The sequence below is a fragment of the Haliotis cracherodii genome, unplaced genomic scaffold (assembly GCF_022045235.1).
Source record: "Haliotis cracherodii isolate W230 unplaced genomic scaffold, xgHalCrac1.p SCAF_15, whole genome shotgun sequence".
NCBI classification, from domain to species: Eukaryota; Metazoa; Mollusca; class Gastropoda; order Lepetellida; family Haliotidae; genus Haliotis; species Haliotis cracherodii.
In genome coordinates, this window is record NW_027266270.1 from 36,365,026 (window position 1) to 36,390,006 (window position 24,981).

The window sequence follows — 24,981 nt, forward strand, 5'->3', positions numbered from 1 at the left end:
TATAGTATTTGATAAAGATACGCATAAATACAAAAAATCCATTATATGTGTGCAGTGTTATAATTATTTTCAATTAATTTCATCATTTCTGAAGATCGCGGATGACTGTGACTTCGTCCGCCATATTATTTTGATAGGAGGACGGGGGAGGCTCACTTCGCAAAATGGTATGTTTCTTATATACTTAACTTCGAATGAAATAATGAAATAACTTGTTCGAAGGTATGGCAATATACCTGTAGGTGTATGTATTTAGGTATGGTAAAGGCGGTATCTTTTTCTGATCATGAGTGAGGTTGCAGAGCTTGTCAGGTTGAGTGAAGGAGGTGGTGTTTGGTCATGTGATAGCTTTGCAGTCGACAATATCACAGATATGAAAATGTCATTGTCAATGCTTACCAACACAAGTGGCTAAAAAGCATGCGCATATATACATACAACATGTTGAGTGGTTGCTTAAAATACTAATGAGATCTGAAATGTTTGGTGTTTTATCATAACTGACGCACGGCAAGGCTCAGCATGATCTTCCTTGTTCCCGAAGACAAGATAATATGGTGATAATGATGATTCGATTGCATTGAACTATCCTGTATTTACATGCCAGATGTAGTAGCTCATCAGTATGCAAATATTGTTTTTATTGTCAAGCTTGTTTGGAGCCAGTCAGTTCATCGTATGTTTAGGTCATGTCACACGATTTGTGTTCATTTCATGTAAACATTGTAATGCATGTGATCAAAAAGAGAAATCCCAAATGCCTTGTGTCCAGTCATGTAGTCAGTAATATCATATCCAGATAATATGTAATGGCTAGAGCTATAAGAACTTGTTATCACATTATTTTCACAGTGTTTATTATAGAAAGTTCATCGCGATTACTCTCGCAATAACAAGGGGTGAGACGTTACACAGGCTTTATAAATACTCAGATGATGATTCACCGAAGTGGTATAAGTCTGAGACCTGCTTTCCTCCAACATTAAGCTGACACGCCGTGATATAACTGGAATACTGTTAAAAGCAGCATTAAACCCAACTCACTCACTCTCTCAGATGATGACCTGTTTTGTAAGATAAAGTCTTCTTCTATAAGGGAGTGAGATATTTTACAGTTGTTCTTGCAATATACGAGAAAAGTACAAGTGTTTCTTAAGTCTACAAAAACCCATAACACGGGGATATGCATATCAATGGTTGTCTTTATGCTGTCCTATCCAGTTTTTATGGTCATTGCTGGTGAACTCAAGAAAGTAGGACCATACATGATCAATGTTTGCGAAAGACATTTCCTAGAAGTCCACCTAACACATGATCATGATGACAGGATATTAAACAGTGTTTACAGAGACTTCCTTGTGTGACAAGTGACCGAACCCAGCTGACCATGACTTAAATGGCTATCTTCAACACAAACATGCATGAATGTGCTCAAATACATGATCATGATGATTTGAAACCTACACAATGACTTTGCTAGTGACAAAAATGGTAATATGACATTTTCATGACTTTAACTATTTTTTATGGGACAGTTTTCTATATCAAAGGGGCGGACCATTTAGTATTCTGGATGGGAGGTGCTGGGATATTGTATGGAGACAAGCTACATATGCAAAACCAGACACATGTATTTTTCATGAACCTATGACTATGAGCCTAAATATTATTTTTTTAGAACAGCTTGCATCAACATATTTTTTGTGGCTGCCAATTCCTTTATATTTTAACAGTCAGAATCATAACTGATCTTATCAAGCCTTTTTGGGACAATATCTGTTTTCTCAATACAATCCCAGTTAATCTGATACCACCCTTGATTATCCAGTGTTATTATGTAATTATATCTCCTTATCATGATTATGATTCCCCTTTACCCATTCATCCCACAGCTTTAGTTTTGAAGTGACAGCTCAATCTCCACCGCTCTTATCACTAACTAAAATAGGGGGCAGTCATTTAGGTCCCATCCTTCGCTGTGCAGAGTTGTGTCCCCCGGGCATGCCAGCAACCTGTGATTATTGGTTTGAATCCCACATTTGCCTGATTATGTATCCAGTTTTGTCAGCATTTCACCAAAGTGATTGATGTCTAAGAACTGCATGACATCAGGCTTTCCTCACACTTCAAGTTGAGACAAAGTCAGTGCTTCATGGTATTATACTGGCTACACAAAATTTTCTGATTGAATAGATGTATTTGAAAAAATATAAATATTTCATCAAATCTTTATCCAAGACATTATTATTTAATTATAGGCATGTTTGATGTCTGTTATAAAATATTCTACCATTTATCACTGTCCAATGATATCTCTCTAGGAACGTCCACATGTTTGTCCTGTTATCGTAATGGGGCATTTGGTTGTGAAAATCCTCTTTTCTTGTTTGTTTCGCCATTTAAACTTTGAAACACAATATGATCCCAATCTTCAAACTTTCCCCCCAGTATTGTGTAAATGATCCAACATTCTTCACACCAGCTTTCACGCAAGAGGAAAATGAAAGTGAAAGGTCAAACATGTTACTAAATTTTGGAATGCAAGGCATAATTGTTTGAAATTATTTTGCGCTATGAAACTCTTTTGATAGGTGATTTATGAATATTCTTGTCACATTTAAAGCAAATTATGTTTTAAAAACCACAATAAAAATAAGAGATTCTTCATTAATGTTAATACGTAGCAGAAACACATTGTAACTAAAGGATATAAGGAATGCTTTTGGTAATACCACATTGAAATTATCTTTATGTGCTTCCAGCACAAAGTATTAGATGAATTATGTTATTATTTTCAAGTCTGTAGACATTTTAACTGGGAAAGCCCCTTTCAAACGTGCAATATGTTTCTGTGGCAGTGAACTATTAATTTAATATCAATATTTAAGAAATGTATCGATTCAACACTGACATTAATATTTTACTGATACATTGATTTTGGCATGACATCCTTAGTTTACAGGCGACATGAATGTTATTATACTTAATCCTATGTGTGTATTGTTGCATAATCACAGGGACTGGGTAGGAAAACACCTTGATCTTAGTTCAAGGCAAGTGTCAGTTTCTAACCACAAGATTATGTCTCCTGTTAGAGACATCTAATTAAGAATTTCAAGTAAACATATATGAAGCTGCTTTGAACATGCATTTTTGCATGTTGTTTTCACTCAGATAAATTGATCATATTTGGTATGCAACAAGTGCTCAATAAATTCCAACATTTACCACTTAAATTTATCCATCTGTATAAGTTTATTGTGTATTGCAACGTTCTGTTTTTCTTTCCTGACAACTGCCATTAAATGTGGAGTTAAGGGTCAGGGCTGTTGCTAGTTAATGGTATGGTAAGGAAAGTTACACGTAAACATGGCAAAGTGATGTGTACCTTCACACAATAGCATTATTTTCAGTAGATATTAGTCTTTCTTTGTGGACTAGTACAAGCTGATCTTACTGGACCATAACAATTTTTTTCTAGATAGGGGCTTCAAACATTTGGATAAAGTTGCGGACTGCAATATATGTGTGATAAATGTCTTTCTTTGGTAACAAATGCTATATTTGGGATAACACTTTCTTAGTAAAGTACAGATTCTAGTACTTTTTTGGGGTTGAGTCCCATCCAGGATTCGAACCCCACCTGCCAGGGCGAGGCACCTAATCGCCAGCAGACAAAGTCAGCGATCCAACCCACTCAGCCACCGAGACTTCAACAAAAATGAAAGTCCGACAACTGGTAGTCTAGATCACGTACTTTGAGTACCTCCTGACAAGTGTAAATTGGCACGGCTCCCATGGCCTGAAAGTTATGAATACACAATGCCATTTAGAAATTGGTCAAATGTGGTGGTGGCTGAGTGGGTTGGATCTCTGACTTTGCTGGCGATTAGGGGCCTCACCCTGGCAGGTGTGGGTTCAAATCCCTGACGGGACTCAACCCCCAAAAAGTACTAGAATCTGTACTTTACTAAGAATGTGTTATCACAAATATAGCATTTGTTACATTTGACCACTTTCTAAATGGCATTGTGTATTCATAGTCTTTCTTTGGTGCAATATGATTGCCATTTGAAACAATCTGCAACCTTGACTCTTATCCAAAGTTTAGAGTCTTGTAAAATTTGGTTCAGTCTACATAGCAAAGTAATCTCAGCTGAGTTGATAATAATAATAATAATAAAGGTCCCTGTTTTGTACCAAATATACTGAAAAGCATGCAGAGAGCCAAGTTTAACAGAGTGAACTGAAATTTTTTTCTTGCACAGACTGTTAAGACATAAATTCTAAGATTTGTACCAAATAAATGGCTGTTCTTTTACATGTCAACTCATTTCAAATACGGCAAAATTGTGTTTTTTCACATGAAAATTTGACTAGAAATGTTGATACAGACACCTTCTTGATATATTAAAAAGTATCTGTCACATTGTTTAATTTTTTAAACAGTTAACGAAGCTTAATACTGCTGAAGAAATACTAGAGTGACTGTTGGAACCACTCCAGTCATAAATGGCACATTCCACACTGACAAGAAACCCAGGAGTAATTGTATTCAATCTGCCTTATGATGATTGACAATAGGCAGCTGATGTGCATATTCTAACTCTTTCATGTTTAATTTTGACAAAATAGATTGTCAGTTGAGTATTTTTGTATTATTCTGTTATGGAAATGAGCCAGGAAGATAGCCTTTCTCCAACTAATTAGTTGTGAACATGCTGTACATGGTATAGTTTATCCAGTCTTTCTTATAACATATGACAAACTGTTCTGTATAGTTAGATCTCAATACAGCTACTAGTCAACATCAAACCACACCAGAGTCATTGTTCAACATGGTTCAAATCAGTAAATAATATCACATGACATAACCAACAGAGAAACTGACAAATGGTTGTAGGGCTGAAGTTATTATTATTATTACACACTTTGTCTTAATACATTGTTTCACCCAAAGTAAAAAAATATGTATACTGGTTTCTTGTATACTTTGAAATTTGTTATAAATCATTGGTTTGTTGTCAACAGTACACATGCTACACAAATCACTGTGTCACTCCCAGACACAGTGATTTGTGTGGCATATGTACTGTTAACAACATAGCTGCAATGCCCAGACAGTGTTTTTTTTGTAGCTTGTGTACAAACAAACTCAAATGAATCATTACAAAAACACCCGTTTTTTTATGATTTTGATAAGAAATATTATGAATGTAGGTATTACAGCTGTATCATGTACTGCTGATGAGAATTGTCTGGGATATGCTCATTCCTTTCATTTAAGTTAGAATGGATTAAAGTTCCTTTCCCTGTCCCCTGTCGCGTTATGTAACCATGTCGAAAATAATCCTACTTGACATGATTAACAGGTGCTGACATTTCATTTGCAAGCCATAAGGCATGGAAAGCACATGAGAATTATGTAGTTTATTTGAAAAAACTTAGGTCATGAATAGATGCATATGATGATAGTTGCAACATGATACAGTAAAACTGTGAACTTTTGATCTGGTTTTGTTTGGATGTTGTGTACATTTAATTTTGCATTGAAAAGAATAGTGTAACCATGGTAACTGACTCTGAAGTTAGAATAATATTGATCCTGTTCAAACACTAGATAAAGAACACGCTTAAGTATACATGTATCATCGTTGATAAAGTGAATTTTATCCATAGTGTTGGAATTGAAGCACAGAATTGTCCATATCTTTAATCACAGACAGTGGTGCAATATCAGCTAACTGTGGATTCAGTTTTTTGCCCTATGTTTGTACATTATGGAGCAAGTACAGTTTTTTTGTTGTTTGTTTGTTTTAGAGTTTCTTTGGATTCGGCCAGGGTGCCGAGGTTGACATAGTTCTTGATGGTCAAGACTCACGTAAGACAGCTGAGATCAAAACAGAGGATGGGAAGAAAGAGTGGTATTACTTGTACTTTGACGGAGAAACAGTATCAGGAAAGGTGAGCTTCATCTTTTCACATCTTCAAATGAATACTATGTCGGAGTAGAACTTTGAACAGATTCAGCACATTTTTCTTTTTGAAAGTAACTAAGACCTTGACATGTTGTTATGTTATAAGTTATTTCTCATCTGAGAGCTTGTTTATGCAAGCAGCTTTTTATGGTATTTACTAGCTTCTTTCAATCAAGCTAACACTCTCATTTTCTCCTACAAAAATTTAAAATGTTGTATTGCTTGAATAACATGAATAAAATTATCTACTGTAACTAAAAATGTCAATAAAAAACTAAAATGATAGATTATTCAATTGTCAGAAGTTGTCATTTTAAACAGCAAGTTGCATACTCGCAACACATCATGCAATCTCTTACTCAATACTGTGCATAACCTAGTCCTATATCACTGCATGGGGGGGGGGCACGGGTGGCCCAGTCGTCTAAGGCGCCACAATTCACAGTGCAGAGTTGCGTCCCTTGGGCACGCCAGAAACCTATGTTCGTTGGTTCAAATCCTGGTTTGACTGATCTACAACATCCAACAACAATATCCAAGTTATTAGACATATGTTTTGTCACTTTAATCCTAGCAGAAATCAAAGATGTACATGTATGTACGTCTGTGCGGAAATCAAAGATGTACATGTATGTATGTCCGTGTAGAAATCAAAGATGTACATGTATGCACGTCCGTGCAGAAATCAAAGATGTACATGTATGTATGTCCGTGCAGAAATCAAAGATGTACATGTATGTACATCCGTGCGGAAATCAAAGATGCACATGTATGTACGTCCGTGCGGAAATCAAAGATGTACATGTATGTATGTCCGTGTAGAAATCAAAGATGTACATGTATGTACGTCCGTGTAGAAATCAAAGAGGTACATGTATGCACGTCCGTGCAGAAATCAAAGATGTACATGTATGTATGTCCGTGTAGAAATCAAAGATGTACATGTATGTACGTCCGTGTAGAAATCAAAGATGTACATGTATGCACGTCCGTGCAGAAATCAAAGATGTACATGTATGTATGTCCGTGTAGAAATCAAAGATGTACATGTATGTATGTCCGTGTAGAAATCAAAGATGTACATGTATGTACGTCCGTGCAGAAATCAAAGATGTACATGTATGTACGTCCGTGTAGAAATCAAAGATGTACATGTATGTACGTCCGTGCAGAAATCAAAGATGTACATGTATGCACGTCCGTGCAGAAATCAAAGATGTACATGTATGTATGTCCGTGCAGAAATCAAAGATGTACATGTATGCACGTCCGTGCAGAAATCAAAGATGTACATGTATGTACGTCCGTGCAGAAATCAAAGATGTACATGTATGTACGTCCGTGTGGAAATCAAGAGGAAAAAAAGAGCAATCAGTCGAATCACGGATAGAATTTCAAAACACAAGCAAATTCGATTTTGGAATAGCAAAGAAACAAAAAATAAATGGATATACCTACAGCTCTTTCTCCATAATAATATACAAATTTCAGATCACAAACAATTGTATTTTAGATGATATTCGCCTGAAATAAGACGATATTGGTGGCAGAGTTTTCACGAATGTGCCCTCGTGCAAGAATGACCACCATGAGTGAATTACGAATTTTGAACTTATTGTTGCTGATTAAAAAAAATGAGTGCACCTGGAGCATTGGTTCATTGTATGACAAACATATGATGAACTGTCCCTTCTAACTGATTGAAAATTCACTAATATATTTCCTTTGATATATCACACACTACAGACAGAAATAGGCAGTGAAATTGACGAAGATTCTGTTTCATCTCATTCTGGAATGTAAATAATAGAATTTTTGCCAACAAACTGTAACACCATTTACATGACATGACTTTGAATATATTAAATTACTATCTAAGCACACGTTGTCGAGGACCTAGTAATTTGATAACGGCAGATTGTTGTCTCCTGCATGCCAACGAAATGAACAGGTGATAGTGGTAAAACGTCTCCTAAATGATCTATAATTGTCATCGCGAAATAATTCCTTCTTAAGTTGATAATGAACAGAAATACATCAATATTAATGTAATTTCTTCTACAGTAGACAATGAACAGAAATAATATTAGTACTAATGTTATTTATTTTATTATAAATGTTATATTTTTAATATTCACAGTGGAATAATTTATGTTGGAAAATAGGATATCTCAGGATATATTGATATTATCTTGTAACATTCATTGCAACGTTATTCGAGTCATAAGTACCCAAAATCAAATACAGTTTCCACTGTGTGAAGACAAAATATCTCTGAAAATTAGAAAATATCATCACATGCCAATAAAATATCATTGCTTTTGGACCTGGGGAGATTCTTTCATATTATAAATATTTCCAGGATAATCCCTGGCATGGTGAGCACACTTTGGGATGTACAATATATGAATATATTTGTGATAAGAATGATCTTTTAGGATGGGATTCTGTATTTTCCAGGTGAATGTGACACTGAAGAAGTCAGGTAGCAAGCTGGAGCACCAAGGGATTAAGATAGAGTTTATTGGTCAGATTGGTGAGTATAGTAGTTACAGTAAACAGGACTAGTAGATCCCAGACTCTCCTACTGGTCATAACAGCCTAGGACACTTGTTACGTTGCTGATTGCTCATCATCATACAGATGGCGTGGATCGTTCAGTCACTGTCTGGCCTATTGAGACTCAATTGTTTTACAGGTTGACCTGTATATATTAATTACTGCATCTATACAACATTCTTTCATTTACCATGTACGCTTGCACATGAAGTTTGAGTTAGTGGAAACCGAGATGAACATGTACAAACGAAGTTGGAGCATGTTGAAACACTTGACATGGTGTGATTTCATTGTTTTGTATGATTGTATGTTTTGTGTTATTTATTATTGCTGAATGATAAAATAACACAAGGAAATCACAAGTAACCATGGTAACATGTCAAACATTATAATATATATTTTTTAAGTAAAGGTGACTTTTTCTCATCTGAATTCTGTGTGGCAGCAACATCACCAAGCAGCAGTAGTGTTATAATTCTTAATTTTTGTGAACAAAATTAATGTATACATTTTTGTGAACAAAATTAACTCTTTATCATGTTTTGTCATAAATTCCGAGGCTGCACTAGAACAAACGGGAAGCTGATGCAGCCTTGCCTGGAGATGAGGTTAGCTCAGAGTCCATGCTTGATGATGCTATATGTCCATTCCAGAGCTGTACTATGACCGGGGAAACCACCATGAGTTCACATCACTGGTCAAGGAGCTGGCCAGACCGGGCGAGCTCACACACAATTCTAGCTATAACTTCGAATTTCAACAAGTGGAAAAACCATATGAGTCATACACAGGGGCAAATGTTAGGCTAAGGTAGGTGTGGCTGTCTCTTTCTGTGAATAGACATGCCTTCTAGTTCTATATTTCACCAAAGTGGTCAACGTCTGAGGCCTGCATTACATATTGTCTTCTTTCTATTAGCCTAAATACCATGAACTCTTTTCAATGCCATTGCTTCAATATAATCTGCTGGATAATTTTGAACCTAAAATATGTTTTCATCTCTTACACTTTCTTAGTAATAATAACGAAATACATTTGCTCATATCATAAATAAACAAATTACTTGGCAACTATTTGATAAAAACATAAACAGAAGTGCTTTTGCACATCAGGTCTCGAAGCTAGTTTCTAAAGGGAGATAACTCTATTTCTAATATCATTGGAAAAACAGGATTTGATGACCAAACAGGCCAATATGATATAATGGAACATTGCGTAAAAACAGTATGACTAAAGAAATGAAAATGAACTGTGTCAGATGCACAGATGAGAGAGTTCGAATGGGCGGGTGACAGATGTAGATGGAAGTGATTCAATTATTTTGTAGTCTGATGTACATGTCCATTAAACTTTCACAGGAGAAGTATGAAATATGTTCAATGCTGTGAACATGAACAATTTATGTTATGAATAAACGTCAGGCAGCAAAATATGCAAAATCATTGAAAAAGGTTGACGAAAGAAATTTTCACAACTGCATACTATATGTAGCTTTAAAAGGAGAACCATTTTCAAAGTTGAAAAGTTTTTGTAATCTGCAGTTAAAGAATGGCTTTTATCTGGTTATCTGGTTACAAGATGTTCATACAAAGTATTGCAGAGGAAGGAACAAACTGCTGTGGATTTAGAAAACTCTAGATTTTAATAATTTTGTCAGATGGCACCACTGACAAACTGTGAAAGGCAGTATTGAAAAAGAAATTGTTAACAAATCATATAGGGGGGGGGGGGGGGGGGGGGGGGGGGGGAGAGATATAGTTAACACCTCATCTACCTGCCAGTTCGTATATATATCAAACAGTTCCTGAAGTGGTGCCTTTTGCTATTTACGGATTTTTGTTCGTTTTTATTTTTCTCAATTACCATGGAAAGAACTTGTACTTGGTCTCATGGTGGGGGTGGATTTTGTTTCTGGAGCACAACTCAAAAACCATTCACTATCTTTCAACAAAACTTGGTAGATATTTCAAACAGATCCTGAAGTGGTGCCTTTTGCTATTTGCAGATTTTTTACATTTCTTTTTCTCTCTCGATGTCCATGGAAATAATTTGGACTTAGTCTCAAAAGGTGGGGGTAGGTGTCTTTTCCGGAGCACAACTGTGAAAGACTTTTCATCCAAACCTGGTACATGTATTAATCAAGGGCTGAAGTGGTGCCTTTTGGTATTTAGGAATATATTTTTCCTGTTTCCATGGCAACAAGTTTGACTTTGACTCTGTTTATAGTGGTGTGTTAAACCTCTTTTGAGTCCTATGTGTCATTCTATTCAGACTAACAGGGGAACTCAGAAGTCTATGCTTGTCCAAAACAGATGATTAACAGAAGCAGATACCACTCACCAACTGTCACTTGCCTCATAATACTGTGATGTAGGCAGAGTTGTGTCCCTTGGGCATGCCAGAAACCTATGATTGTGGGTTTGAATCCCGGTTCGCCCCGATTAGGTTTCTATGTTTGTCAGCACCATACCTGTGCTCGTGGGTTTCACCGAAATGGTAAACGTCTGAGACCTGCATCACGTCGGGCTTTCCTCCCACATTAAGCTGACACGCCGTGATATAACTTGAATACTGTTAAAAGCGGCGTTAAACCCAACTCACTCACTCACTACTGTGATGTAGCCTAATGTTGCTCAGATAAAGCTGTTTCAATAATGGAATGTTGCTCAATGATAGGAATACTAAGATATAGCTGGGTTAACAGTATAATAAAGTTTGGTTAATGCTAGGATATTGCTGGGATATATCCTCTACACTTTGATGAAATATGTCTACAGATTAATGGTTGATGTAGGCTTGGATAATGATGGAATATTTTGGGATTGATGACAGAATACAGCTAGCTTTGTTAACGGCTGACTTGATGAACTGTATCTTGAAGACTGATGGTGTGTGCCTTGGCTTCTGACTGAAACACACACACCCTCTCTCACTCCATCTCACAATATGAGCACATTTGTTGCAGGTATTTTTTGCGTGTGACAATTGTGAAGCGGTTAACAGACATTGTGAAGGAGCAGGACATTGTGGTCCACACTCTGTCTCAGTACCCGGACATGAACAACAGCATAAAGATGGAAGTGGGCATTGAAGACTGTCTTCATATAGAGTTTGAATACAACAAGTCCAAGTACGTATCACCATCACAACATTATAAGCATGGAAAACTTCCAAAAGCAAGAGTTATTGGTGCTTTCCTAGAAAGTTCATTGGAAAGAGATACATTTTTTAAAATTTAACACAAATTGTCTGCATTTTAAGTATTTTTAAATTAATTAGTCTGAGGACATTTACCATGCTGAATTACAATATTATCAGATACAGTTTAACAATTGCACAAATCTTGTTTTTCTTGAAACATTTTCTCTTTTCTTTTTTGATACGGATATTAAATGCCGGCCTGTAATAAAACCAGTTTGGGAATTCCTGATTGTCAATTGACTGTCCTCCTCTTTGTTCATGCTCCATGAAGATATCATCTGAAAGATGTAATTGTGGGGAAAATTTACTTCCTTCTGGTGAGAATTAAAATTCGATACATGGAGCTTGCTATAGTCCGTCGAGAGTCAACAGGCGCAGGTATGATCATGTGAACCAATCGGATGTTGATGTGCTCTGTCATGTGATGCACTAGAAAATAGATGGGATGATATATGCAATCATGTATCAAGGCATGTGTTCATCTTTATGCATTTATTTGGTCCAGGTTTTCACCTTATTGATGTTTATAATTTGTTTTTGTATTGCAAGTTCATTTCTGTTTTCTGTATCTTTTGTGTTACACATTTTAGGGTCCAATATAACCTTCCATAACTTACTTTCAACCATGTCAGTATGTTATATTGAGAACAACATGGGGCTCCCGATTTAAATGATGCCACTCATAAGTTATATTGATGGGTATGTTCTTAATGGTGGATTGAGGCAGAGCTAAGTATGATAGTAGTAACTTATATATGAGGGAGTTGGGATAGCCCAGTGGTTAGTGTTAGATTGATGATTCTGGGTTTCATTCCTACGTGTAGAACATGCAGATCTATGAGATTTATTGTAACCTACTGTCTTGGATGAACTATAACTAGCCTTGAACTATAACCAGCCCTGATGAACTATAACCAGCTTCAATGAACTATAACCAGCTTTGGTGAACTATAACCAGCTTCGGTGAACTATCAACAGCCCTGATGAACTATAACCAGCCCTGATAAACTATAACTAGCCTTGAACTATAACCAGCCATGATGAAGTATGACTGTCTTTGATGAACTATGACCAGCCGTGATGAACAATGACCAGCCCTGATGAACTATAACAAGCCCTGATGAACTATGACCAGCCCTGATGAACTATAACCAGCCCTGATGAACTGTAACCAGCCCTGATGAACTAAAACCAGCCCTGATGAACTATAACCAGCCCTGATGAACTATGACCAGCCCTGATGAACTATGACCAGCCCTGATGAACTATAACCAGCCTTGATGAACTATCACCAGCCCTGATGAACTATAACCAGCCCTGATGAACTATGACCAGCCCTGATGAACTATGACCAGCCCTGATGAACTATAACCAGTCTTGATGAACTATTACCAGCCCTGATGAACTATAACCAGCCTTGGTGAACTATAAACAGCCCTGATGAACTATAACCTTGATGAACTATAACTAGCATTGAGGACCTATAACCTGCCTTGATGGAGTATTGCTAGCCTCGATGAACTATGACTAGCCTCACTTTAAAGTGTTGTTTAGTCAAGTGTTTCTGTTGATACTGAAAACCTCTGACAAATACAGCCTAGTGTCAATCGCAGTACCTGTAATTAATATGTGAAAAAACTCAGAAATTATTGTTACTCAATTTTGGGATGGAGGAGTAGAAAAATATAGATAGACTGAAATGGCGGCAGTGTCCTCCATCTTCCACAAGCTCTTTTAGAATGTTACTAGACCAAGGGATATTCTAAATGTTTGATGGTTATTAGCTAAGCAAGGAGGACTAAACTGTCTGTAGTTGTTGCTGGGTAGTGCCGGATGAAGGACCCTGAACTGTGTAGCATGGTAGCAGCTTCCCGTCAGTCTGCATGTGTGTGAACGTTGTGCTGTCAGTGTCTGTCTGATTGCAGGTATCATTTAAAAGATGTCATAGTTGGCAAGATTTACTTCCTGCTTGTGCGGATAAAGATCAAACACATGGAGATTCAGATAATAAAACGAGAGACTACAGGCACAGGTACACTGTTTGTCTTACATGTCCAGTACTGCAGACCTGGGTTAGAACAGGTCTCCAACACCTCACGCGAGGCGTGGCTCATTACTTCAGTTGCTGCCATGGTGTGGTTGCAATATTACTGACTGTAGCACAACAATAAGGCATCACCTGTAAACATGGTGAAAGCAAAGGCTTTGTGAAGGCTATGTGCATATATTACAAGGGTCAGTGGTCAGGGCTCTCTGGCAACCTGAAGCTTTGATACTGGTAGGGACACATGGTTTGTACAAACTGTCGCTGTTTGTCCCTATACAAATATGAAGTATCATTAGCCAGTCAGATGGCCTCTGCGGTCTAGTGGTAGAGTGCCTGCGTGGAAAGCTGAAGCTCTGGGCTTCGATCCCCAGCCTCGTCATACCAAAAGACATTAAAAAATGGTATTTGTTGTTACCCTGCCTGACACTCGGCATGAAGGGGCTAAAGGACTAGACTGGTCAGCTCGGCGTCATGTTAAACTGCGGCATGGTATCTCAGTGGGCTAGAATATAAAATCGGCATTAGTCCGGTCTATTACAAGCTACCACACACACATGCTTGCACGTCACTATTATTGGACACGATGTTAAGCCCAATTTCACCTCACCTCATTAGCAAGTCTTCGAAACAGTTTCCCGTTCAGATGAAGACTCCATCAGTACATAGCTTGCCTAGGATATATGACTATCCCAAAGCAAGTTGAACAGAAAGCATATCTCTGCTCTATCCACCACTGGTTTGTCTGTTGAAGATTGATCATGTAACAGCCGCAATATGTTTTACTTGCATTTGCACACTCCTTTCTGAAGTCTTTGACTGCCAACTGAAGTGAAGAGTCTTTATACCATATACATGCTGGCCATTGAAATATTCAGAAATCCATTGGCTACCAGAATCCAAATATTGTCCCCCTCTTTGTACATTGATCTTAGAGACTTTTGAATACTGATGTTGACCAGATCATTGATTGAATCAGTCTGGCTGAACTTAAGATCACTGGACCAAAGGTTTGTCTTGACCTGTTTGTCATTTATTGTTGTCATTGTCCAAAACTTTCTCTCCTCAAACCATTTGTAAAGGACCAAGTTTTTGAAAAATAATTTTCTTTTCTGCCAAAATATCATAACATTGCCTAGTAAGCTGAAACTATGTGATTGACAGTTGTTTAAACTGACCTAAGCCATGTAAATTAATTGGTATTGTGTACATACATGAAGTCAACTGCAGAACCTACACCAGTATCTCTATTATGGCTCTTGGTAGGATGATTTGATTATCTAACAGATTGTATAGTTGATATTGCTGTAGTCTTGTCCCAATGGCTGGAAGACCTAAATTAACATGCTTCCAAACTCCAAAGTATGTCCCACTGGAATTGTGTTTCTGAACACGATGCTACATATAGAATGATAATACAAGCCTTGTTACACAATTGAGCAGAACTTGGAATGAGTGTTCAATGACCACCTTTAGTTGAAGTGAATGTAATCTTGTGTGGCCTGGTGAGCTACAGTTCTGTAACAGTGTGTTTTGTCAATAGCTTTGTGTGGAATTTTTAGGTGTTAAACGTCATTCTGGATAATGTATTGTATATACAGTCATCTATACACCATTTGTCATGTAAATTCTGGTCACATTATAATGTGTAAGATGCTATTGTTTCTGAAACTGAAATGTTGGTCTTAGTCACAGATTATTAATCTAGCAGTATTTCATTATCCTTGTAAACTGCTGTATTTTTAAATGCTAACATGAGTGGTTGTAGTTCAGCATGATTAGACAGGACTAGTCATGTATTTCATCATCTGTGTTTCAGGTCCCAACACATTCAATGAGAATGAAACCATAGCAAAATATGAAATTATGGATGGTGCGCCAGTTCGAGGTAAGTTCAGCAGATTACCACTTAAAGTTTGAGTAGGAGTTTTGCCGTACCATCTGCTGTAATCTGTTGTGGAAAGAGTGGACTGAGTGGATCGGAGACTGTAAACAGGGATTTTTTTGCGACCGTTTTATTTGCGAGTTTTGCGAACGAGACTCAATCGCAAAAATTAAAAACACAAAAATAAGTATAAATAATACATACATACATTATTCATTGCAACACGTCATCAAATGTTGAAATCATCAACCAGAACCACAAGTTACTCAATAAGTTAAAAACACAAATGAATGCAGAATGGTCTCACAATACATCACAAGTGTAAACAGACCAATTAGTGTCACTGTTACCTCACAGTAATCTTGCCTTCTTCCAACCTCGCTTGATTGCGTCAGTATCCTTTGCAATTTTGTCCACAATTTTGTTTGCATTCAAACTCACAGTCATGACGCTGAGTTGAGTCAATTATCGTATTTGATAATTGGTCACAATCCCACCCGGTAAACTCTACGGCCAACTCAGATTAACTAGCTTTGGAGAGAAGCTGTCTATTGTTTGGTAATCGAGAGGTCATCTCAACACGGCAACTCGCAAAAATATCTCGTCACAGTATTGTCTTTGGTGTGATATTCGCAATATTTTAACGGCGCAGAAATAAAGCTGTTTACAGTATTCAGGCTCCATGCATGCATGTCATTGTGCCGCAGTGGCATAGATCATTGCTCAGGCGTACGGTCACTGTGTTGTCTGACTGATTTACTGACAGCAGTCATATGGCTGTAATACAGTGCTGGCATGTGGTCCTGAGCACAGCGTACAGCTCACAATTCAGAGAGTCCCTGGATGGGTGAATGTGTTCGGCAGCTTGACTCCCTAGAGTTTCTAGGGCTTTGGTTGTGCACACGTGGTGTCTCCTACGGCAAGTCACTTTGTTTGTGATATGCCTCTGTTCACCCAGCAGTGAATGGGTACCTGTTAGGATGAGATGGTAATGACTGTTCTTCATGTAATGTGATGCATATCTCGATAGATACCTGTTCAACTGTTGGTGTTTTAGGGGTGATAATACCTGTTCAACTGTTGGTGTTTTAGGGGTGATAATACCTGTTCAGCTGTTGGTGTTTAAGGGGTGATAATACCTGTTCAACTGTTGGTGTTTTAGGGGTGATAATACCTGTTCAACTGTTGGTGTTTTAGGGGTGATAATACCTGTTCAACTGTTGGTGTTTTAGGGGTGATAATACCTGTTCAACTGTTTGTGTTTCAGGGGAGTCAATACCTATCCGACTGTTCCTCAGTGGGTATGAACTGACACCAACTATGAGAGACATAAACAAGAAGTTTTCTGTTCGCTACTATCTCAACTTGGTGCTAGTTGATGAGGAAGAAAGACGGTATTTCAAACAACAGGTGTGTTCCTGGCATTTGTCTCTATGTATTGGCTTAACCAGAGGTCAAATAGCAACTATTTAGTTTGGGCAGCTTTCTTATGTGTATCACTATCAGTGTAAGAACTAGAGTCACAAATGGTGTCTTTGAATCACAACCGTGTGGGTCAATGCTCATGATGTCAATCACTGGATTGTCTGGTCCAGACTTGATTATTTACAGACCGCCGTCATATAGCTGGAATATTGCTGAGTGAGGCGTTAAACAACAAACAAACAAACCAAATCATGTCAAAAACATGTGCATTGACTTCAAATGTCGTACATTGAGAGAACTGTTCCTGAACATGGTTTAAACCGGTCACCTGAACACACCCCATGGCATCACACAGTGACTTTTCTGGCTGTTGCAGCTGAGAGAAGTTGTGCTGGAAAAAACTCTTTCGTTATCTTTTGCCATCGTCTATTTGATGTGAAGTATTTTGTTTTAACATGCCTGGATTGCAGCTTCTATTATGCACCACGTTAGCTAGGTGTGATGAGTGAATGTCACCTAGTCCTGGGGTCAACCCCCGTTGATATGGCACAGGCGTTGGATGCTGACTTCACCATACTAGGATTGCAGTCGACTTTATTTCTATCTACTGTTATTTGGAATTCACCAAGCATCGTACGACATTCAGAGAAATCTCGTCTATAACCCTGACTCAGACCAGTTTAGTGATTGCAGGCTATGGAGTGCCAAGTGGACGAAAGTGATTGCCATTGTGGTGACATTCTCCTGAAGGAACATGCTGTATTTCATCCATTGGTGACTCCAGGGTGTTACTCCCATGTCTTTCTAAACTCCAAGAATGGTTCGTCGAAATTATGCCTCATTCACAACATGGCAACATTCTTCCAGGAATACCTGGAGCGTCCTCCATGGTTCAAAATGATGTTACTATCAATACTCCGGACCACGGGCACCTCAGCAGCTACCTGTTCAGTATGTAGATCTTCAGGGCACATATATCCACGTGCCGATCCTCCCTAGCGACAGTATGTACTTACATTTCTTTCACAACGGTCGTAACTTTCCAATGGGCTGTGCTTTTGTTTGGAGTTTTGATGGCCTCATGGTTATTTATGAGAATAACTGAAGCTGATAATGCGGTATCTTCACTCACGGCTTCAACTTTGATGTGTGTATAGATGACTGCATGCTGCAGCAACAGGAGGATCATGTCCTGGAACATTCAGAGTTGATCCAGCTTGGGTAGATTGTCAACATGTAGCAGTCCGGATCTGTTGGCATGGGCAGTTGACAAACACTAGTTCTCCCCTCGTTCTTCTGACAGCAGTAATCCAAAAAGTCATGATAACTGTTGTTGTGCCTTTCTTGCTGGCCAGAAGCTGTTCCCTGCGTGTCTACCTTGAGTGCATTCAGTCTTTGTGTAAGACGAGTAGTGGCTGTTTGTTCAGGAGAAATATCCATGCCTTCTGGTTTCAATCCAACATCCTGCAGGCTTATGATGTGGCAAAATGAGAGCATCCTCAAGCCAGCAGCCCGCCGGAAATCTGGGCGATTGCCTCCACAATGGCTTTTCATGGCAACTGTACTGTCACTGTCATTATGGACTGTGTTTGCCAGCCACTGCCAGAGGGACATAGCCGTTGAACTAGTGGAGGGCATCCATTGTTGGTTGCAATGCAGATTGCCAACCAAAAAAAACCCTGGAAGCTTCTACCTGAGGTTCACCACTTGGAGGAGGACAGGTTATGACATCTACAGAGTGCGTCTATACAATGCATCCATTATGTCTGAAAAGCTCGGAAGTAAGGTCAGTCTACTTATTACCCCGGCAGCCTTGATGCTATTTATTGTAATACAACCCCTGTGACTTACTACAGGTGAGATGCTTGATGAGAATACCAAGCACGTGTGGCTCCTGGTCCTGGTCCTGGTCCTGGTCCTGGTCCGTCTCCACCAAACTCTCACACAGCAGACCTAGTTTGAGAACAGTTCTCTCAATGTATGACAATTCCAGTCATGTTTTCAATATGAAATGAGAGAGTACAGCAATATGTAATGCAGGATAAGTATTAAATATAAGATATTGATATGAGATATTAATCGGTTTTTATGTTGGTCATATTCATGATAAAAGGACATGAATTGGCTTAAGACACAGGTGTTTTCATTCTGATAATCTCCCACCAATGGGGCTACAATATTGCTGAGAGAGACATAGACTCTTACACAGTCGATCTTTTTCAGGAGATCACAATATTCCGCCGGGCAGACAAGGTGAAGCGGTCGTACCAGGCGTCCATGCATCATCACCAGCCCAACTTACAACGTGAAAACCCCAAGTTGAAACCCAGCCCTGTGGAGGAGAACAGCACGCCGGAGAAGGAGGAAGAAGAGGAAGACGAGGGGGAAGATTCTTAACGATCATATCGCTAAGAGGAAGTTGATATAACGATGTTAATAACGGAGAAGATATCGTGATGACATTTGGAATGAAGGTGGCAGTGTCACAGCATGTAGGACTGCCATAGCTCATCAGAATTATTAGCGTGTACAAGGGTGGATTTGGGTCGGTGGGATAGCTTGTATGAAAATGCTAAGGGATATGTGATAGGGGTTCTTGTCAGATTGAAACTCATTCATGTGTTGTACAACTCAGATTTTAGCTATTCTATTTTGATATTACTCGTATTTTGATTCTAGTCAGTAAATCAAATTGGACTTTAGCCCTAGTAACAGTCGATCAGTATGGAAAGTGTTTACATGAAAATTGTATGACCTGTACAACTTCAGCTGTAGTACAACCCAAAATGGGGAGGAAATATTTAAAATTTAAATTACTTACTCTTGTGGAAGTTACATGTGAAATTTCCTGAATTCAAAGTGAGATGACTAACAACTCCTTTCCTAAATCCACTCTCTGTGATGTGTTATACTGTACTCACAAGGGGATGTGCAAGTAAGGGGAGGCAGCTGCTACGAGTGTGTTGGACTCATTCCGGTAGTGAATGTGGCTTGTGTGAGGTAAGTTTGTATGGACAAAATGCAGGCCTGCTCTCAGACAGGCACAACAAAATAGGGTTCAGTGTTGTTTGTGGATAGCAAAAGGAGACTAAACACCCTAATTTATTTTGTTTCTTATATTGGTGCATTAATACTCTGAACCATTCACAATGAAGCTGAAAGTTGTAAAACATAATTGATGTAAAACATGCTGAATTAATACTGGCCGAGTTGAGTCCATTTCTCCAATGTTGTTTGGACTCTGCTGAGAATCGTTTATGCATCATATGCATAGAAATTATGACGCACCAAAACTGTAGCTTCCCATGTACAGAAGTAGTCCTTTTAGTTGTCTGTTCATTGTTATAAGTAAGTTATACCATTGCTCACCTAATGACAAAGTGTACTGTCTATGTGATCCAAAAATGGCATAGCACTGGTCATATGAGCAGCAAGGGACTGGTCAGCTGAAAGCTTCAAGAGGCAATGGAGAGAATTGGGCGAGACGATTGTCATGTGACCAATCATTTAGTGTTTCATTGCAGCTGTTAAGTTAAGCTCATAATAATATAAGACGAAAGTGATTGTAAATACTGAAGCTGTCATTGGTTGTATTCCTGTGTCAGTTGTGTGCTGTGTTATTCAACTGTGCATTAGGGGTGTGGCCACACAGGGTTGTAACATGGCTTCTGGTGAAATGCGCTCATTGCGTTGGACGAATGATGCAAATGTTTGTCGAATGGTCACAACACCTCACATTTTGGTAAGACCCTGCAGAAAACTGTTGCCAGTTGCCAGATGTATCCTGACGCTGTCTTGCATTGCATCATGAGTCTTGCATGTGTCTTGATGTTCCCTTGCATAGCCATGTGTATGGCGACTACTGCAAGAGGATGCTATGAGGCACCCCTGTTCATCTACACTCCTCATCATGAGAGTGTTAACACTGTTCCATCTCATGTTGTGTGTATATCGTATCGAGACCTCTGTCTGACTGTACAGGTAATGTTATTGCCAAGCATTTGCTCATGTTTGAACAAACTCTTAATTTCATTTTATTGTTTACGTTAATAATTTACGGATGTCATAATTGTGATGAATGAGTGACGAGCACCAACAAAACTGATCAGAATAAGAATTGTCTTGATTGCTGCATTTCTAAACTGCATGTATCCTCTTGGGTTCCAGATTTGGTTTGTCTGTGCCTCTGAGGCTACTTTCCTGGATGTGTTTCTTGTTAACTTATAGTTGGAAGTAGGTGTTCTCGGCTTCAGTACACCAAAAAAATTGTCGGTGGAGATGTTTGGTTTCATTTGGAACTTACATCCTTGCACATTCCTGCTTGAAAAATAATTTGTTGGGGAGGGGGGGGTCTTTCTCTGTTAGTAAACCCCATGTATTTTGTTTGTCTATGGAACTGTGATTTGATTAACTCTGCATAAAAATGTGAACATCTTTCGCTGATATTGTAAAAAAGAAATATATATGTTTAACATTAAGAGTATCTTGCATAAACATAATAAGGATCATATATTATCAGGCGGCAGTGAATGAAATTACTGTATTGAACTGGAAATAGATTTAAACTATATTGAATGAGATATGTTTATGTAAATAATGTGTACAGGTGGAGATGTGTCTTATCCAGATAGCAACCTTTTAGTGAAACAACACTTGCAGCGCTGATGCTACTTTAGCATACATGGCCAGTTACAATGACCCATGATTATTCTAGTAAGAAAGGTAAACATAATATCATGTTCACCATATGAAGAGAAAACATCCAACAGGATCAACTACATGTACCAAGATGTTGTTCATGAAGCCATTCTTGGTGACCACCGTGATATACCTGGAATGTTGCCGATAACAGTGTAAGACCATATTCATTCACAATATTTCATTCTGTTTATCATCTGTTATAATATTAAGTTGGATAGCAATTCATTATGAAAATGTGCCTGTGACATTCACAATCAATTTTTCTTGTCTAATTAAACTGACTGTCAGAGGTAGTAGAAAAGTCTAAATGCCAAACAACTTTCTTTCTGATATATTTCAGTTGTCCACCTCAGAGTAGTGATGGTCTAAAATTAAGTTTAAAGACTCCTAATCCTTTCGACTTTTTCAACAAGCCCAAGTTGTTTGGACTTGTGTGAACACAAGAAGGTTAGACGATGTACAGAAGTAATGTATTGTGACAGCCTGACACACATTAACAGTGTATTGTAGTTAGCAAGATGTTTCCTTTCCTTACCTTCTGATACCTCTCTGTGCTTCTCTCGTCCTACACCTGTCCTTTAGCTGAGTAAGGGCTGCACTTCGGTGTTTATATTTGAAAAGTGTTGGAAACAATATGGTTGTATGGCTTGTCTCTAAGTTTTGTTAATATTCTTGTTGTGTACAGATTTGTTATTTTATAGATACCTGTATGTATACAAATAATCCTCTTTTCTATTGCTTGTGCTTCAATAAGCAAGTACCTCGATAAGCATAGTGTATAATAAATATGATCCATGTAGGACAGAAGTGTTGTAGACAAGAACTTTTGTGAATTTTATCATTAATTGAGAAGATTGTATAAATGAAATGAAATGTTAGTATTTTTGGTTATGATTTCTTGAATGATGATAAAATTCTTCAGCATGTTTCACTTTATCAGAATCAAGCACTTTGTAGTAATGGCTGCTGTATGGTAACTTCCTGAGTTACCTCCCTTGTGCAAATGCATCCAAAAAGAAATAGTTGCTACTCAGAACTATGAATGATATCATTTTCCAGTTTTTTAACATCCTACCTTAGATGAGTGTAGATGTTGGTTTGATAATCTCTGAATAACACAGATATCCATGTCATATGTCTGTTCAAAACTAAATCAGTTTGGGAGGTGTCTTCAAGGGAGATAACTCAAAGGTTAACAGGATGTCAAATACCATGCTGCATGAAATATGCTGTTCAGTACCACTTGTAAATTTCACACCAACTTGATCATGTACTCATTTTGATGTTTGTCATTTGTCATCTATGACAAAATAAATGATAACAGAATCTGGATTGTCTTTGGTGTGATTATTGCAAACTACACCATTGACTTGACCTTCCAGTCACTATGGCACATTGACTACAATTCCTGGTCAATACTTCTACTTGTGCTGTTAGCCATAACCCATTGTTTCTCAAAGATTTGTCACAACCAGGGATGATTGTGTCGGTTATACATGCTTCTGGGCTGTACGGTAGCCGAGTGGTCAAAAGTGTTCATACTTCTTACTGGGGAACCAGATTCGATATCCCTTGTGTGAAGTCCAAAACTTTATTGCTAAGAGCAGCTTACAACAAAATGCACTCTTCCATGAAATCATCACACATGCTTCTTTCCAGACTGTTTTGAGAAACCCATGATATCATGCATAATCCCTGCTACGTTAAAAAACATTTTCTCTTTCCACAGAAAATCAATCAGAATTTCTGGATAAATACACTGAACCACAAAAGAAACATCACCCCAAGTTACATTGCTCGAAAATTTGTCATTGAAATATCTGGGTAATTTTTGTCAAAGTTTCTAAAAGTTAACATTACCTGGTCTGGAAAAATGAAATTTGATGATATGAAAACAAAGCAGATGACATTAAAACTGATTGCCCAAACACATCACGGTAACGGCCATGGTAACCCAATGCACAAGAATTTCGTGCAAAACTGCTTGACAGCCCATGGGGACACACCAGCGAAACATTAGTGCGGACAACGTGCATCGACGATTGACGAGCAGACACCTCCACTGTCACAGGCAACACAGAGGGCCCATTCTGACACCAGGTCATCGCCGGGACCGTTGGGCAACACAACACTAGCATTGGCGCCACGAGCAGTAGAACAGAGTCCTCATCTCAACAGATGTCAGAAAGAGTCTGGTGACGTCGTGTGGAACGTTATTCGTCGTGTTGAACGTTATTCGTCATGTTGTTGAGAGACGTGGGGTGGTCTGAGCATCATGGTGTGGGGTGGAATTGGTCTTTCACAGAGGGTCAGCCCTGTGGTCTTCCAGAACATTGGTCCAGGGAGAGGCAATGGTGTCACAGCTGCTCGGTACATTGATCCAAGTCTTCAGACCACACCACATACCTCATTTGGCACATTGCCGCAACCACAGTTTCAGCATGATACATCTTCCCGAGGCAAGGGAGTTAGCTGACTTAAAAGTCCAGTTTCCACCCTTGCCGAACGAGGCTGGAATTCCTGGGCTCGATCGTAGGGCCACCAGTGTCTGTTACAAGGGTAAGTCCCTTGTATGCCTCTCCTATGGACCAATCAGATTCCACCTCTCGTATCACTTGCATTTGCTTCAAACAAAATGGCGGCGCCCAGTCAAGACGATCTGGTGGACAACCAAGATCTATATTGTGAGAAAACGTGTCTTACATCGCGAACTGCATCAAATCATGTGAGCACCTTGATTAAAAACTTGAAAAGATTTGGAAAATATCTGTTGACAATGATATACTGGTGCACATGCTGTGCAAATCCTGCAATCGACCGAAATCTGCATGACAGTTTACCGACCGGATTTCAATTTCGGTGCACGAATTTGATTGGACTATGCATAGACTCATTAGTCCAGGCAAAATGTAACTCCATAATACCAGCCTAGTTTGGCAAGGGTGGAAACTGGACTTTTATAGTCAGTTAACTTTCTTGCCTCGGGAAGATGAGCATGATAACGCCCGTGCCAACTTTGCGAGAGCCACAAGAGATCCTCCAGCAGAATGGCATCAGAACCATGCAGTGGACTGCCCTGAGACCTGATTTAAATCCCATTGAGTACCTGTGGGACGAGATTCAAAGACAGCTGAATGACGTCTGACCAAGGCCGACAACTGCAGCTGAACTGCGTCAGGCGTTCCTCA

At 38.7% G+C, this 24,981-nt stretch overlaps 1 protein-coding gene across 2 annotated transcripts; it reads left to right on the plus strand.

Annotated features, from left to right (window-relative positions):
- Positions 1-105: 105 nt before the first annotated feature.
- Positions 106-23,107, plus strand: LOC139462573 (vacuolar protein sorting-associated protein 26B-like). Of its 2 annotated transcripts, none has more exons than XM_071244408.1 (9): positions 106-167; positions 5,821-5,964; positions 8,439-8,514; positions 9,191-9,347; positions 11,503-11,667; positions 12,010-12,116; positions 15,602-15,670; positions 16,935-17,077; positions 19,316-23,107. In XM_071244408.1, the coding sequence occupies exons 1-9, from the start codon at positions 165-167 to the stop codon at positions 19,487-19,489; spliced, it is 1,038 nt and encodes a 345-aa protein (XP_071100509.1). In that variant the 5' UTR covers positions 106-164; the 3' UTR covers positions 19,490-23,107. The 2 variants fall into 2 exon arrangements, with proteins under 2 accessions (XP_071100509.1, XP_071100508.1); XM_071244407.1 differs by lacking the exon at positions 12,010-12,116 and adding an exon at positions 13,664-13,770 and having other exon boundaries at positions 19,316-23,106.
- The last annotated feature ends 1,874 nt before the right edge of the window (positions 23,108-24,981 follow it).

What these genes read in the sequence shown, in the direction of transcription:
- LOC139462573 (XM_071244408.1), top strand. An exon ending in AGAGTTTATTGGTCAGATTG is followed by an intron (nt 8,515 to 9,190) that starts GTGAGTATAGTA and finishes TGTCCATTCCAG; the next exon opens with AGCTGTACTATGACCGGGGA. An exon ending in GGGGCAAATGTTAGGCTAAG is followed by an intron (nt 9,348 to 11,502) that starts GTAGGTGTGGCT and finishes CATTTGTTGCAG; the next exon opens with GTATTTTTTGCGTGTGACAA.